This window comes from Xenopus laevis, chromosome 1L (genome assembly GCF_017654675.1).
Source record: "Xenopus laevis strain J_2021 chromosome 1L, Xenopus_laevis_v10.1, whole genome shotgun sequence".
Classification (NCBI taxonomy): Eukaryota; Metazoa; Chordata; class Amphibia; order Anura; family Pipidae; genus Xenopus; species Xenopus laevis.
Window position 1 is genome coordinate 73,319,772 of NC_054371.1, and position 15,703 is coordinate 73,335,474.

General features: G+C 37.1%; 1 protein-coding gene across 14 annotated transcripts in view; it reads right to left on the bottom strand.

Moving 5' to 3' along the window:
• Positions 1 to 15,703, bottom strand: part of camk2d.L (calcium/calmodulin dependent protein kinase (CaM kinase) II delta L homeolog) — a 112,095-nt gene that overhangs the window by 55,657 nt on the left and 40,735 nt on the right. For all 14 annotated transcript variants that reach the window (XM_041590375.1, XM_041590364.1, XM_041590367.1 and 11 more), the window contains exon 4: positions 1,884 to 1,938. In XM_041590375.1, the coding sequence (XP_041446309.1) occupies positions 1,884 to 1,938 (55 nt within the window). The remainder of the gene's footprint in view (positions 1 to 1,883; positions 1,939 to 15,703) is intronic.

Consider the following 15,703-nt stretch of genomic DNA (forward strand, 5'->3'; position numbering starts at 1 on the left):
TTGGTTATATGAAAGAATAACAGTGACTGCAATATCACACAGCGCCCTCTGTTTGTTATATGAAAGAATAACAGTGACTGCAATATCACACAGCGCCATCTGTTGGTTGTATGAAAGAATAACAGTGCACCCTCTGTTGGTTATATGAAAGATTAACAGTGACTGCAATATCACACAGCGCCATCTGTTGGTTGTATGAAAGAATAACAGTGCGCCCTCTGTTGGTTATATGAAAGAATAACAGTGACTGCAATATCACACAGCGCCATCTGTTGGTTATATGAAAGAATAACAGTGACTGCAATATCACACAGCACCCTCTGTTGGTTATATGAAAGAATAACAGTGACTGCAATATCACACAGCGCCATCTGTTGGTTATATGGAAGAATAACAGTGACTGCAATATCACACAGTGCCCTCTGTTGGTTATATGAAAGATTAACAGTGACTGCAATATCACACAGCGCCCTCTGTTGGTTATATAAAAGAATAACAGTGACTGCAATATCACACAGCGCCCTCTGTTGGTTATACGAAAGATTAACAGTGATGGCAATATCAAACAGCACCCTCTGCACATGGTAGTGGGACAGTGGGACAATGCACACAGTAATCCGTTTGGCAATTCTCTGTCACCATCAACATTGCAAAGAAGTCCGGTTGATCGCTGGGGGGGTCGCTTTGGCAGAATGTGCGCTGCTGGGAGACAGGGCTGTAGTTGTGTCTAGGCTTATACTAGAGTCAATAAGTTTTCCCAGTTTTCGTAGGTAAAATTAGGTACCTCGGCTTATACTCGGGTCGGCTTATACTCGAGTATATACGGTACCTGAAGCCCCTGCAAACTGTAATAAATAGTAAAATCTGTTGGCTAAAATTGGATTTACTTAGGAGCACCCATTTCTGTGGGAATGTATCCCATTTGTTCCCCCTTGCCTCCAGGACCAGGAAATGCTATATTTGAAGCTAAGTATAGGTTTTCCATGGTTTTTCCCTTTTATTTTATAAACTGTATGAATTTTTGAAACTTATTTTTGTTAATTTGCACTGGTATACCTTTTAAAATACTAAATATAACATTTAATATGTTTGTCTTTTATGCTCTAAACGACCCTAGCCCAAAAGTGTGTACCTGTGAGCCTTAGCCCTCTGCATGCTGAATGGAAATGATAGTCTGTGTGTATGCTAGTTAACCCTTTAGTGGCTGTGGAATCATGTGTGTAGGGTGTATTTTATTTGAAGGAAAAAGATTAACTCTTAGAATAAAATAATAATAATAATTATTATAGTGTGTAGGATGTATAACAAATGTATAACAAATGAAGGTGTATCTCAAGTCCTGAGATCGGTGGCAGCAAGTTCTTTGTATGAGTTTTGTAGGTGTTGGTTGGTGTTTGGGGGGGGTTTGTGTATAACCTGTGCGCAAGGTGAGTGAAAAACTGAGTTAGTGACCCCTGATAGCCACATAGCTGGAAGTGCCATAATCTGTAACAATTAATTATAAAAAAATATAGCCTCAAAATAAATCTTCTTTCTGGCTGTATTGGTAACAGACTTGCATCAAACAGATAACCAGAGGCAAATATGTCTAAAAATTTCACATCAAAAATCATACCATCAATTTATTTTAATAGGTGGATACAATGCCCCTATTTCACTGTCACCACTTATAATCCATGAATCAAGCACACCGTCTTGGGCAGACCTCCACACAAAAATGCTCAAGCACCGGGGTTCACCTATCATTGCTCCATATGCATCAGACACAAGACTTTTCACATTAGTATTATAAGAGATAACAAGCACACATGCACATTTTAATAGCAGTGGAAGTCAACGCGCTTTGTGCCATTAGCATCAATGTGTATAACTGGTTTACTTACAAGTCAAAGACTAAATAATGGAATCCTTCTTCTGATATGCTGTCATGGAGTCGAACTGTCAAAAAAGGAAAAAAGGGAGAAATATATTTTACTAAACAATATCCATTAACAGCAATAATTGAAGTGACATGTTTTAGACCAAAGAAAAAGGTATTTCTATAAAGTATAGAACAACAAAACAAATAAAGGATAAAAGGCATGGGAACAAAATAAATGCATTCCTCTCAAATGTGTCCAGTTGATGTGGTCTGGCCAGGTCTGGGAGGGATGTGTATGTTATTCTAGGAATGTTGGCTGGTATGCTAATGCACAAATCTACAGAAAACATGCATGCATAAAATATTAAATTAAAATGGAAGTGTAATTATTAAATATGAAATGCTTAAATTGCATTAGTGGGGTAAATGTTATGTGATTAGGGGCCCAGCAGCACTTTCACATCATGGAATATTAAGGGAGGTATTTACTAAAACTCAAATTTATCTTTGACAAGTTACTAGATTTTTTTCGAGTTTTTGCCTGAAAATCTTTAAAAAGTCAGATTTTTGGCCATAACCCAGCTCAGACCACAATAACTTTAAATTGAGATAGTTGCCTCCGCCATTGACTTATACAGGACCTAGAAAAGCCTGAGATGGCAGATTTTCTGATTCTGGCTTTTTGCTGCATTGGGATATAATAAATCTCAAAAAATTTGTTTTTTTCCACAAAAAATTTGAGTTTTTGACCCAAATAGCCCGACCAGATAAATTCAAGGTTTAGTAAATAACCCCCTTAAAGTATTATTGCAAAAATAATTTTAAGTCCCAGGAAGCGAATCTGCAGTGCAAGCAAAGAGTTTGTATTTATATGTAATATTCTCATGGGAATCTGACCAAAATTGAAAGCAGACCATTTTGACTTTTGAGGCCTCCCAGAACAAATCTTGCTCTAGGCCCAAGATTTTAATGTTACTGAATTCTGTTACAGCAGAGCAAATTAAGCATTTGATTTTAAAAGCTAAATGATAATTACTCTGCTTTAAAAAATGAATATAACTGCCCAAAATGTCAAGAGAACCTTCTGTCTTCTTATGCAGTTTTAAAATGATCATACTTATTAAATGTATGTTTGAGTTGGCAGGCATAACACTATTGCTGTCAGGGGGCTGCTGTTACTTTGACACTTCTGTTACATGACTCTTCATCAACAAAGAGCTTATTTAAGGCAATATGATCACTTTTTTAAAAACAAAAAAACTGTCCTTCATTTAATTGAGGTAAGGGCTTGTCTGGGCAGTAGACTCCCTGTCTAAACACATTTTCATCTCAGTTCTTTGATGCTGATCTCAAAACCTGGAACATCTATCACAGCACAGCCACATAAAGTTGTGAACTCAGCAACCTGCATAAGGGGGTCACCTTCTTGAAATAAACTTTTATTAGCTACCACAGTCTCAAGCTGAAAAACCTTAGCACTGCAGGAAGAATAGCAAGCTAGGAACCCACAGACAAAGGGGGGGAAGTAATATGTTTCGTTAGTGCAAAAAAACTGCACGAAGATGCTTGTAAATGTTAGCGACCGTGTTTGCGTCCTTTTTGACTGATTAAAGACCTCAACGAATTCATCGCAACGTTTGCGAACAAATGGCTTTTGTGAACATTCGCAGTGTATGTAATTAATTATCACAAATGCAAAGTCTTTTTAGCCACAAAATATTTAACGGAACTCCACAGCAGGTGTCAATGCTAAACCTTTGCTTACCGAAAATGCACAATGTACTATTTGCCAGCGACTGATTTTACATTGCGAGCAGTGCTAAACATTCACAAAGGTGCCATTTTAAATAACGCCTGTGGCTTTCAATTACATTCCCTCCAAAGTATGGTAGGTATTCATGTCAGAATTAAATGCCTATATGAAACAAGTGGATGGATGATGACTTGTCAGTCACACATAGAAGGTTATTTATCAAAATCTGAAAATATCTCATTATTTCCTGAAATCTACTCCGACCAAATCTGCATGGTACAATACATTTTCCCGAAAATTTCCTGTGCGGGAAAAATATGAATCGTATGAATTTTTTGGATTTTTGCCCGAAAACCACGAAATCTTCGGATTATTGCACTAAACCCAGCGCAGATCTCCAATTGATATATACAACCTTGGCAGGTTTGAGATTCCTGATTTTTATACTCTGACTTTTTCCATCCTCGGGGTATAATAAATCCCACAAAATTTGAGTGTTTTTTCACTAAAAATTCATTTTATAGTAAAAAAAAAATTGCGTTTCTGGGATTCGGACTTTAATAAATAACCCCCATAGTGTCTATATTATAAATTGAGCAGATATTCACTTATTGACATGCATAGCCATCTTCTATAATAAGCTAACACTCTCTTAGTTACCCAAGAGTACCTTACACAGTTAACCAAAAAGAGGTGAGGGGTGAAAAGGAGCAAATGGCTTGTTTTAAAACATGAAATTGATGCCATTTAGGTTTTTTTTTAGCCATGCTGACATGTTACCTGCTAAAATCTGGGACTAATTCTGCTCAGGAGCAGTATCCCAAAGCAACCAATAAGATGGTTGCTTTTAAACAAGTGACCAGAAAATTTTACTGTTAATTGTTTACTGCACCTTGGTAATGTTATAAATGGCTTAAAGTTTGCTACTTGTCTAGAAAACTAATAACAAGTAAGACTTTACTGGTCAGTTGTATGAAAAAATATCTGATTGGTTGCAATGGGTTACTATTTTTTTTATAATATTATTCTGTGTGTATCTTTTATTACATAACCCAATGTGTTTGCAAAGGCTACATATTCACTATATGGAATTCAGTAGAATTGTGTATTACAGCTACTCATTGTTGACGTTGGTGTATAATTAAGCATACAGCCAGATAATCTTCAGCAAAATGGGTCATGTTGAAACGTTTGGTGACTTCCAGCTGGTCACCATCATTGGATGCCATTTTCTCAAGAAGCAAGGGAATCCCTTCACTTTTGGGGTCAACTGTGAGAAAGTGTTAAGCAACAAACAGTAAATAATAAGATGGTTCATAAAATCTGTGTCTTCAAATGGAACGCTTAGTGCAGAGTATCAAAGTGTATCTGAAGCAGCTTGAACACAGCAAATATTTATCAGGAGATGAATATTCATGGGCGAGCAGTTGCACACACACACCTAATATCACCATGTACATACAATGCCAAGAGTTGCTGGACTGGTGTAAAGGTTGCTACTCTTGAACTCTGGCACAGTGGATATGATTCTCTGCAGTGATAAATCCTGTTTTACTATATTAGGTGGCTGAGTCAGGGTTTGCCAAATGCTTTAATTTTTAATGTTGAGACATAATGCTCCGGAACTCTTTCTCAAAGTAGGTTAACCCCAACCTAAAATGCTACAAATTGTAAGGAGCCGTTAAAGTAGGAAATAAAAAACTGTATGAAGCATTTTGACACAATCTGTTCTTACCACAACAAGAATTAACCAAAAATAACACTTGACAGAATTACGAAACTGTCAAGTGTTATTCGATTCTGTCAGCTCTACAATACTGCTGAACTAAATTCATTTCATGGGTCTGTCAAGACTAATTTTTGGAACTGCAATATTTGAAGCTTGAAGCAAATGTGTCCATCTGCAGGGTTGTTGGCTCCCTTTGTATCACTGTCCATCTGTCTTTGGCTTGAAAAGGAAATGTGATGACAATAAGTGATGTTTTTTTTTTCATTTGATCAGTCAGAAAACAAATAATCTAATGTTATATCAAAGGTTTTTGTCACATCATAAAGTTGTGAATCCACCTAGTTGTGTGGCCTTAGACTGAAATGCAGATCAGTGTTAAAGGGACAGTACTGTCAGTGACAGTACTATATCCTTGTCTTAAATAGGCCCCAAAATACTTTTTTGTATAATGAGTATGCAATTAAACTTTTTCTTGCACGTTACTAAACAATTTGCAATGGTTTTAAAGTTGAAAGCCATATCTGTCGGTCCCTATCAACACTGCTTCTGCCTCTTGAAACAATGCAGCAAAGTACAGCTGATTAACAGCTCTAGAAGAGAAATTACTTTTTGAAAAGTCAGAACCAGACAAGAGAAACAAAAATATACAAATACTGTTTATAATAGCAATTGCTTTAATAAATAACTAAAAAGTTGCTTAGCATTGGTATTCCTTAAGAGGGTCTGAAAAAGTTCTAATGTAGGTCACAATAACTAATATGGCAACTGAATGGATGGACTGGCAGCTGCGAAATATGTTGGCGCTATATAAATATATGTTAATACACTAATAATAATAATGTTTGAGGGAATGCCGTCAGCTGTCTCATCTTCACTGTGCACGTACTATTAAGCAATGCATATGAAATTTATATACAAAAATACAACTAGTACAAGCTTTAAGTGCATTTTTGGTTGAGAACTCCGTCTAAAGGGAAAAGGAGACCAGATGGAAAAAAATTTGAAAAAAAAAAGTTTCTTAAACTATAAAAGTACCTTGTATGTGAATGTCATAAACCCGAATAATAATAAAAAAAGAAAAACAACCCCCTGGCTGCAGAACAACTGACTATGTACTTCTCAGAAGAAAATTACATGTTTCTCTCAAACTAGACTACCAAAATAAACCTTTCCAGAAGAGCAACTGACATATTCTGCACCTGCATCATAAAAAATACACAACCTAATATTACAGTCCTGTTCCCACAAGAGGAAATATTTGGCTAGAAAATGTGTTATCGATGTGACATATTTATAAGGAACAGCCAGTCCTCCATATAAATTAGCCAATCTTCAAATGATATTCTTTTTCATGGAAATGTAGGGGAAAGATCCAGAGAATCCTTCTAAACTCAAGTCCCAAACACATTTTCTGCTTTCTAGAACCAACAACAGAGATTTGCCCTTCTAAATGCTTGGTCATTCCTACACAGGTGATGTGGTTAAAAGAAAACTATTTAATTTTGCTAGTGTGCTAATCAAACATCTGTTTCATATAAATGTATTAATGTGGAAAGGATAAAAATAATAATGCCTTGTAGAGCTAAAAACATTGTCTATGAAAATATTTCATTATAAAGCAACAGTAAGAGGCCGGGACTTCAAATCTATAGCCACCGTGTTCATTGTGTCAGTGCGGTCATCAGTGATGAGCGCTTCAAAAGGGAAGAAATATTTTTCTTGCAAATTTGGTGCAAGAAAATGCATTAGCTTTGTGGTGCAAACATAGGGCCAGTTCTAAATTCTGCACCTGGGCCAGTGGGTGTTCAGTTCCACCACTGAACCTATTCTAAAAGGGGATGTAAAGGCAAAAAAACAAAATCCAATTTTTACTTTCTTTAATGAAAAAGAAATATATCTCCAATATGCTTCAATTAAAGAATGTATACCATTTTGATAAGAACCTGATTGTATGCAGGGAAATTCCCCCTTCGTTTTACTTGCTCATTTTACTGCGGATAAGAAACTTCAGATGTTCTGCAGGGAGGCCTCCCTCACCTTACTTCCCAGAACTTGAGCAGCTTTGAGCAGATGTTCTGCAGGGAGGCCTCCCTTACCTTACTTCCCAGAACTTGAGCAGCTTTGTTTGTTTCTCTGTGTAGAGATTTGTATCTGTAAACCAAGTGCAATCTGCATATTCTGATTATTAATCAGTCTTTCTGTATTGGTTTCTATGGCAGATATTTGACTTGTGCTGTTTTGATAATTTATGAGGATCCCTAAGCTTAACCTCCCAACTGAAGCCCAGACCACACTGAGCATGTGTGTAGTCAGGCCCAGATTTGTGGAGAGGTCACCAAGGCCCGGGCCTAGGGCGGCAGGATTTTAGGGTGGCGGCATGCTGCCCAACCACACCCACATTGGTTGAGAAACACTGGGGATGAGCAGGAGATACAATAGTTTTTTTTATCTCCTGTGCTCCAATCCCTACTGCTTTGGTCCCAATGAGCAAATATAAGGGGGGGATGGGGGGCGACGAACGACATCGGGCCTAGGGGTGCCAGTTATGTAAATCCGGCCCTGTGTGTAGTCTTGGTCTTGCGAAGATGTTTAAAACAGTTACAAGATGATGACCCCCTACGGCCAACTTTGAAAGCAAACATCATTTGTTTTATTAGGCTTCTGGTGCAGTAAGTTCATGTTTATGTTTATGTTTAGTATACAAAATACAGCATTTCTAGCATTATTCTATTTTAGACTTTAGTTCCCCTTTAAATATCTTTCCATCCCCAAAACAGGTAGAATCATAACTTGTGTAACCAAAAAAACTTGCACATTCTGAGATAGAGGGAGCAGGGAATGTGCATTGATCCATTTTTTTTCATTTTCTTTTGCATGTTTGTACAGTAAGTATCCTGGCCAGATCAGTTGCACTTCCTTTGTATTTGTATATTTTAGTTAGCCTTGCAGTGCTCCCACTACTGCTTCTGTGATTTTTTCAAAATCACAGAAGCAGTAGTATACTGTTTATTTTGCTGAGGCGACTGGTACCTGTTCCAACTAGCATTGCCATTTAACTGGTATAAACCATTTTACTAGGACAGAATGGGAACATAGATGCAAATGATTATTTTTTCAAGAAAAGTCGCAGTGATTAGGTTCAACTTAAACCCATGCATGTGTGACTTTCCTCCAGGTACTTCAGTTAATTAAAACAGAAAGATTAAATGATGCCTTATTAAAATTACCCCAGTATGTCCTGTAAATGGGATAGGTACCTTAAGCTTGGGGAACAGACGTCAAGTATGTATTATTTCTGCAAAACATGTATATAAAGGAAAGTAATTTTGGTTTTAAGCCACAACACTCCACTGAAACTGCCCTGACTCGACTAACTAATGACATTTTAACCGCTAAAGCCAACAATCATTTTTCACTACTAATACTGCTTGATCTCTCAGCTGCATTTGACACTGTAGATCACCCTCTCCTCCTCCAGTCCCTCCATTCGCTTGGCCTTCGTGACACAGCCCTGTCCTGGTTCTCTTCTTACATCTCCAATCGTTCCTTCAGTGTCTCCTACAACGGAGTAGCATCTTCTCCCCTACCCCTACTTTCTGCTGGGGTTCCTCAAGGCTCTGTCCTGGGACCATTACTATTCTCCCTCGGCAAATTAATCAACTTGTATGGTTTCTACTACCACCTCTATGCTGACGATACTCAGATCTATCTTTCATTTCCTGATCTCAACCCAGAACTCCTGACTTGCGTCTCCTCCTGTCTGTCCGCTATCTCTACCTGGATGTTGCAACGCTACCTTAAATTAAACCTCCCTAAAACTGAAATGGTTCTCTTTCCTCCAACTAACACCAGTAACATCCCGGAAGTATCCATCATAGCTAACAATTCCACCCCCTCTCCCCAGGCCCGGTGCCTTGGGGTTATCCTAGATTCTGCCCTGTCATTCATTCCTCATATCCAGTCACTTATTAAATCATGTCACTTCCACCTGAGGAACATATCCAAAATACGATCATTTATCACCCAAGATGCTGCCAAAATTCTTATTCATTCTCCCGTCATATCACGTCTAGACTACTGTAACTCTCTTTTAATTGGCCTTCCCCTCCAGAGACTGTCACCTCTCCAGTCCATAATGAACACTGCTGCGAGGCTCATACACCTCAGCAACCGCTCCTCCTCTGCCACGCAATTCTGTCAATCCCTGCACTGGCTTCCGCTACCTTTCAGAATCAAATTCAAATTAATGATCCTGACAATCAAAGCACTTTATAACTCTGCCCCACCCTACATCTCTGAACTCATCTCTATATATACTCACCCAACCTTACTACACTCCTCTACTGACCTGCTACTCAACTCTTCTCTCATTACCTCCTCACATGCTCGCATTCAAGACTTTGCAAGGGCTGCACCCCTCCTCTGGAACTCTCTCCCACAGTCTGTCCGACTTTCTCCCAACCTTTCTGCTTTTAAGAAATCTCTTAAAACGTACGTCTTTCGAGAAGCCTACCCTCACTCTGCTTAACTACCAAATGCAACACCACATACAGTACCACATTTCTCACCCACTTAAATTCAATCTTGCCCACTCCAACACCTTGTGTATTACTCCCTTCCCTTTAGAGTGTACGCTCTTTTGCATATTGCCTTCCTTACCTTTTGTACCTGTATTGATTGTGATGTATGTGACTCCATATGTTGTATGTATATAATTCATGTGATTTAGTTGTATAATCACATTTACTTTACAGTGCTACGCAATATATTGGTGCTATATAAATACATGTTAATAATAATAATAATAATAATAATAATACAGTAATACTAGCCTTAACTAAACCAGAACTCTAGCCCACTGCATTACAACTGACGTGCATCAGCATGCCCTCCTATACAGAACAGCCATCTTCCGTGGAATTCTGTGAAGCTACACATTCTTCTGTAAAATATTTTACATACCTTTCAGGTCAAACATTATAAGTGGCTAGGTTAAAATGCTTTCCAATTCTGCATAATGCAGCTAAAAAAAAAACTGAGCAAGAAATCTGCAAACAGAGATAAAAAAAATCCTACACAATCAATTAAAATGACATCGCAGGAGCAGTGGCTTTCTATAATGCAATAAAGCAGCATTTTGCTGTCCCTTGCTGTACCATAGCATCTCTTTCTATTTCTCCATAGTTATTATTACAGAAATGTTTCATGCAATATATACCTTGGTGCAGATTTGAAAGCAATATGACGGAGGGCTCTATCACCTCAACGTTATCCTAAAGTGTCATGCAGATTACAGCTGGATCAACTGTTGGATGTATAAATAAGATAAATTGTCACCAATTGCAACAGCGCCACTCATATCCACTGAATTTTGTAGAAAGGTAGATAAGAGATCAGGGAAACAGAGATTTCAGCGCCTCTGTAAATGCATTGCAGGCAGTATTTGAAAATCATTCCAGGGTTAACTTCAGTATACAGTATTCAGCATGTGTTTTACTGTCTCTGTCTAATCAGTCCAATAGTAGATGCGAAGCACCTAGAGTAGGTATGGGATCTAGTATTCAAAAAGCTTGGAGTAGCCTGGTTTCAAGATTTTAGAACACTGTATCATTAGGCTCTAAAAAAATATTTAAACATTAAAAAGAACAAATAGGACTGTATTCAATCAGAATGTATATATACTTAGTTAGTATTAAAGGGGTTGTTCACCTTCCAAACACCTTTTTCAGTTCAATTGTTTTCAGATTGTTCCCCAGAAATAAAGATCTTTTTCAATTACCTTCCATTATTTATTTTTTACTGTTTTTCCAAAATCTAAGTTTAAAGTTGAATATTCCTGTCTGTGGTGTTTGAGTCTGGCAGCTCAGTAATTCAGGTGCTGAACTGTTACAATTTTGCAACATTTAGTTGATACATTTCTAAGCAGCAGCTCTGCAGAATTAGCAACTATTGTATCAATTCTAACAGCTGCCTGTAATGAAACCCAGAGATACTGTTCAGCAGGGACAAAGATAAGAAATGTATCAACTAAATGCATCAATTTAGAACAGTTTACAGGGTCGGCGACCCCCCCCATCCTATGGCAGCTTCAGAAGGTGAAAAATGACACTTTACACTTCAATATTAGAAAAACTGTGAAACATAGAAATTCATTGGAAAAAGTCGTTATTTCTGGTGATCTATCTGAAACCAACTAAGTTGTTTGAAGGTGAACCACCCCTTTAAAGCAAGATATGGTTTACCTTTTAAAATGTTTAATCATTTCAAGAATAAATTTAAAAATAACTTGCTATATGCTAGCTTAACAATATACAGAAGATGGAGTATATAGCACCTTCCACCAAACAAAAAAGCACAAAAATGGTGTGCAGGGTCAATGATTAATAGTTAATGTTTAGAGGACAGAAAAGAATGACCCACAATTTGCACCATCCCATTAGTCATTCAGTGAATCCCATGACAGAAAGTGAAACATAAAACGTAACCTTTATTAAATTACTTAAAAGTGACCAAGGTGAAAAAAGTCCAAGGTGGACTGTTTTAAGTCCTGAGCATGATAAAAGAGCTCTTTTATAAACATCTGCACACACAAGTGCAGTAACCCTTTGGGTACCCAATATCACTAAAGTTGCCTTTAGCTATCATGCACAGGACTTAAAACAGTCCACCCCGTGAAGGATTTGCTCTAGGTGATCCTGATAGATTGAACACGATCGATTATTAGAGCTTTGGGGGTACAAGACTATATGAAGCTTTTGATGGGCTCCTCCTTTTTGTATTTTTAATTGTTTGTGAATTTTTCACCTTGGTCACTTTTAAGTAATTTAATAAAGGTTACGTTTTATGTTTCACTTTCTGTCATGGGATTCACTGAATGACTAATGGGATGGTGCAAATTGTGGGTCATTCTTTTCTGTCCTCTAAACATTAACTATATGCTAGCTTAGTTACTATCAAGTACAAAGTACTGCCATTATTGCTGCGCAGAACTATAGCAGCTTGTTTGACTACAACCTTATAGAATAAGGTACTCCTATATTTCTAGATAAAGGGTTTCCAGATAATAGATCCCATACACAAAGAGCAAATTACTCTGTGTGTTTTAATGTACAGTATTTGTAGAGTGCCCTAAATCAAGAAATGTCATATTTTTTAAGGTTATGGCCACAAAGTTGACCATATTACTTGATGTACTGTATTTGCATAATAAATAAATAATGAACACACATAATTTTGTTCACATTATAATATTCTAGCAACACTGTCTGCTCCCAGCTTAGCCCTACCTATCCTTCAGTATCTGATGCAACCAAAGAACTGTATATGAAAACCTTTCAGATTAAAAAGTGGGAATGAGAAGTGGAGTAATGAAATAGGAACAGCTCATTAAAAATAGACATAAATGAGGACTGCCCTTAAAAGTAAGAACAAAACTGAAGTACAAATGTCAAGCTGTTGCTTTCACAATCTATAGCCTTTTATACTGCTTTGGTTAATATTTAATAATGATAAAATGGCCAGGTGCTGTTTCCCCAGTTTTTGCATCTTAAAAAAAAAGTGTAAAAGGGTCACCAATTGCAATTCAGAATAGCCAATATAATAACTGAACATAGTTTAATATGTGTACAAATCTTTACTTATTTAAGGGGGTTATTTATTAAACTCTGAATGCAAAAAACTCAAAAAATTCTAATTTATTGACAAAAAAATCCAAATTTTTATTGGAAAAAAAACCTTGAATTTTTCAGGATTTATTATACCCCAAGGATGGAAAAAGTCAGAATCTAAAAATCTGGCGTCTCAGACCTGCTGAGGTTGTATATAAATCAATGGGAGAAGATATCCTGATCTGCACTGGATTTTGTGCAAAAATCCAAAGATTTCTTTTTTATTTGTTTTTTCCTGAAAATCTCCCCATATCATATTCACATAAATAACAATTAGACATCAAGCAAAACAAAACAGATACAGTGCCATCAAATACAATTGCATAGCTACATTTGCAGTGTCCCACCCCATATCTCCCAACATTTTGGAAATAAAATAAAGGACAAAAGAGTTGGCGCACGTAGTCCGGGAATTTATAGAAACACTCCCATTTTTTGTGGCCACAACCCCTAATTACCATGTTCATTTTACAAAATGTGGCAGGTTATTAAAAGGTTAAAAGGTTACAAGTTTCCAAGTGAACCTAGTGGCTGTTCTGGGCTATCTGTCAAAAGCCAATTAAGTTAGAAACATTGTTTCTTTTTCTGGCTGTTCAGTGCAGAGAAAAACAGGACTTTCCAGTACAAATGAGGGATTGCAGGTTGAGCTGTCAAAAGAGGGACTGTCCATCTAAAAACAAGACAGTTGGGAGGTATGTCCCACCCCAATTATGTTATATTTAAAAACAAAATAAAACAAGAAACAGAATGATGGGTATTTATTTGTTGAACCAATATTTGTTCTTGGTTTCATGAAAAGGAACATGAAAATAAAGCAGACAGAAGAAACCACACTACCAATCTAGGAACAAGATGTATACCACAGTAACCGTGTGCACTTCCCTTGACATTTTAAAGGGTTTGAGAACTCACTGATGACTGAGATAATCCACTAGGTAACATTTCACTCCACAACCTAGGTTCATCTTGAATACTTCAAAGGGGAATTTTAATGAGCAGGACCTTTAGAAAACAGTATTACTCTGGCTATTTATATCAGCTGATTGAAAAACATATTGTGAGTTGCTAAGGATTATTAGACCTGGCCATACTGTGCCTTTTATTTCATTAACCTAACTGGTCATCCAGGCCGGTAGCTTCTGTCACAAAGCAATGTGATATCAGTCAGTATAGGCCCTTGCTTTGTATACTATAGATTTATATAGATAACAACTGATATGATTCCCCCATGGTAATTTTTACTGTATTGTAGACCTCTTAACAATTTCCCAAATAGAATGCATTTTGCAGCATTTATGCACTACTTGAAATAATTAGAAACATTTTCACTGTATTCCTCTGACATTTACTAGAGAATTGCTTTAATTTCTGAACCTTTAGATGGCAACTGCCAGGAAATCATAGTTGCATATAAGAGTTTAGAACTATTACATGATATTTTTCATTGCCTTGGGATTGCCTTCTGCTGCCACACTGAAGCCCCACTTATTTGATAAACCCCTCTGATAAATTTTAATTATGTGCAAAAAATTCAACTTACTTCAAGATAATTCTTTGCCATATATTTTTTTCTAGAACTAGTAAATGCAGGTACTCAAATAAAACCACAGAATAATATATGGAAAAATATAATAAATGAGGAAAATAAATAACAGAACCTTCTATCCACCCATACCCCCTCCACCTAATCTACCTTCACACCCAGAGTCGGACATGGGCCCAATTGCCCCAGGCCTGCTGCTGCTGCCCCACCCGGATCGTACCCTTTCCCCTGGCTGGACCCGATAACAGTATACCTCCCAACACTTGGAAAGAGGAAAGAAGGACAAAAAATTGTGCCGTGAAAATTTTTTTGACAATGCCAAAAATGGCAGTCCCCTCATAGAGTAACATGGGGGTAAGAAAAGTAATGTAAAAGCATCAGGCAAATGTTTTATGACAACATTATAAATAGCATTCAAAGATAATGTAATGATAGATATTAAAAAAAAGTTTATTTTCTGATGTCAGTATCTCTTTAAGGCTCAGATGGGGTCAATGACCCCTATTTGAAAGCTGGAAACAGTCAGAAGAAAAAGGCAAATAATTAAAAAACTATAAAAAGAAGGCCAGTTGAAAAGTTTCTTAGAATTATCCATACTATAAAATCCTTATCCATACTATAAAATACTAAAAGTTAACTTAAAGGTGAACCACCCCTTTAAAGTCTTCCTTCCGGTGGGCCCCAGGTATCCTAGTCCAACCTTATTCACACCTCCAATTTCTGACTACCTAAATCTTTCCCCATCTTTATAGTAACCCTACAAGCAAGCCACTAAAGATCCGGCTACCTGTTTAACTCAATCCTAAGAAAGATAATATGTACCGAATTAATGTACACATGTATAACCACTAAATACCTAAAAATGGCTGACTCTGTACTTCATTTGAAAATGAATAAATAATGAAAATTAATAAATTCTGAACGATGATAAAAGAATAAAAACTTGCATCTGGCAATGTAATATTGTTAAATAAATATGTATTACTTTGAGAATTTTAATTTTGGATAGCACATTTATAAACATTGCTTACGGGTCTGGGCACACAAGCAGATTCGGGGAGATTAGTCGCACCAGCGACAAATCTCCTCTTCTTAAGGGCGACAATCTCCCTAAACTGCCTTCCCCCTGCCCTCCGCCGGCTAAAATGAA